The 1,601-nt window shown below is 55.7% G+C and overlaps 2 protein-coding genes across 2 annotated transcripts in view; one reads left to right on the top strand and one right to left on the bottom strand.

Moving 5' to 3' along the window:
* Positions 1-266, bottom strand: part of LOC125487753 (mitochondrial import inner membrane translocase subunit Tim17-B-like) — a 5,090-nt gene extending 4,824 nt beyond the window's left edge. Inside the window, exon 1 of the mRNA XM_048619954.1 lies at positions 193-266. Coding sequence (XP_048475911.1) covers positions 193-266 — 74 coding nt within the window. The remainder of the gene's footprint in view (positions 1-192) is intronic.
* A 73-nt stretch (positions 267-339) lies between these two features.
* The window catches only part of pqbp1 (polyglutamine binding protein 1), a 6,875-nt gene continuing 5,613 nt past the window's right edge, over positions 340-1,601 (top strand). Inside the window, exon 1 of the mRNA XM_048619894.1 lies at positions 340-491. Coding sequence (XP_048475851.1) covers positions 425-491 — 67 coding nt within the window. The 5' untranslated portion in view covers positions 340-424. The remainder of the gene's footprint in view (positions 492-1,601) is intronic.

The following is a 1,601-nucleotide window of genomic DNA, read 5'->3' as shown; positions in this document are numbered from 1 at the left end:
GAGTGTGAGAGTAAGCCCAGAGCCCACATCTTTGGGGAAGGGTCAGTGCTGAGGGAGTGGCCGCAGGGTCAGAGGGGCTGGTTTTTGGTTCACGGTTTAATCCAGTGTCTCCGTTTGGCTCTCTCGGGTGGGTGCTAGCGGCGTGACTGGCCTCTTGGTATCTGGAGACTTAATACAGATCTGTGATGGCACGTCCTCTGCTGCTCATGGGATCTTGCTGTGCCCAGCTTTGGCTTCCTTTCCCCTGACTGAGGGCGGCAACCCATGCTTCCAAATGTGCCCACCCGCCCGATTCCATTTGCCTTTAACCCGTCCTGGCACCTGTCACGACATTAACCACTGCCCCATCTCATTTCAGATCTGAAGCTGCGGTACTCGGGACTGGCAGAGCTGGAGCAGCAACAGTTCTGCCTCTGGATCAGCGATGCCCCTCCCTTTGGCGCTGCAGGCCCGTCTGGCAAAGCGAGGCATTCTCAAGCACGTGGAGCCAGGTAACTGTGCATCCTGCACCCACCCTCCCTCCCCCCTCCCCAAAACCTTCTCCAGCCCCTGCTGGATCTCCCTTTGCTTTTCGCTGTTTCGGGCTCAGCTTCCACTGAAGGATCCTTGGGCACAGCCCTCTCCCTCGGGCAGAGCTGAGGCACAGGCATTGAGAGTTACAGGCGAGGCGGGTGCAGGCTGGAATCGAAGCTACAGTTTTCTTTGGCCAAGCTTGCTCTGATGGGCGCAGCAAGCTTACGTTGGAAACAAAGAACATCAGAGCAGGAGCATGTTGTTCAATACGAATGTAGCTGAGCATCGAGCTCAATATTCTAACCCTCCCCCCATATCCTTTAATCCTTTTCGCTATGTCAAGCTCCTTCTTAGTATCTCAGTGGGTTAGCACTGTTGCCTCACAGTGCCAGGGACCCAGGTTCGATTCCACCCTCGCGCAACTGTGTCTGTCTGTGTGAAGTTTGCACGTTCTCCCCCCCATGTGTCTGCGTGGGTTTCCGCTGGCTACTCCGATTTCCTTCCACAGTCCAAAGATGTGCAGGTTGATCGGTGGGTGGTGGGGATTGGCTGTGGGAAATGCAGGGTTGCAGGGATAGTGTTGGAAGGGTCTGAGCGGGCTGCACTTCGGAGGGTCTGTGTGGACTCGTTGAGCCGAATGGCCTGCTCCCAGGCTGTAGGGATTCTATGGTCCTGCTCTGCCTCTCCCAGATCATGGACCCTGCCTTCCTTGCTGTCCCGTTTATTCAGGACTGACAGGAGTATCATGTCGTACGGCGCAGAAACAGGCCCTTTGGCCCAACCTGTCCATGCCGGCCCAGCTTCCCAAACTGAACTAGTCCCACTTGCCTGTATTTGGCCCATACCCCTTTTAAATGTTGTAATTGTACCAGCCTCCACCACTTCCTCTGGCAGCTCGTTCCATACACGCACCAGCCTCTGTGTGAGAGAGGTGCCACTCGGGTCCTTTTTAAATCTTTCCCCTCTCACCTTCATCCTATGCCCCTCTAGTTTTGGGCTGCACTACCCCTGGGGGCGGTGGGGGGAGGCCCTTGGGCTCTTCACTTTATGTATGCCCCTCATGATTTTAATAAAGCTCCTGCATTCCC

The sequence above is a fragment of the Rhincodon typus genome, chromosome 44 (genome assembly GCF_021869965.1).
Source record: "Rhincodon typus isolate 14 chromosome 44, sRhiTyp1.1, whole genome shotgun sequence".
Lineage (NCBI taxonomy): Eukaryota > Metazoa > Chordata > Chondrichthyes > Orectolobiformes > Rhincodontidae > Rhincodon > Rhincodon typus.
This window is presented reverse-complemented; position numbering and strand designations above follow the sequence as displayed.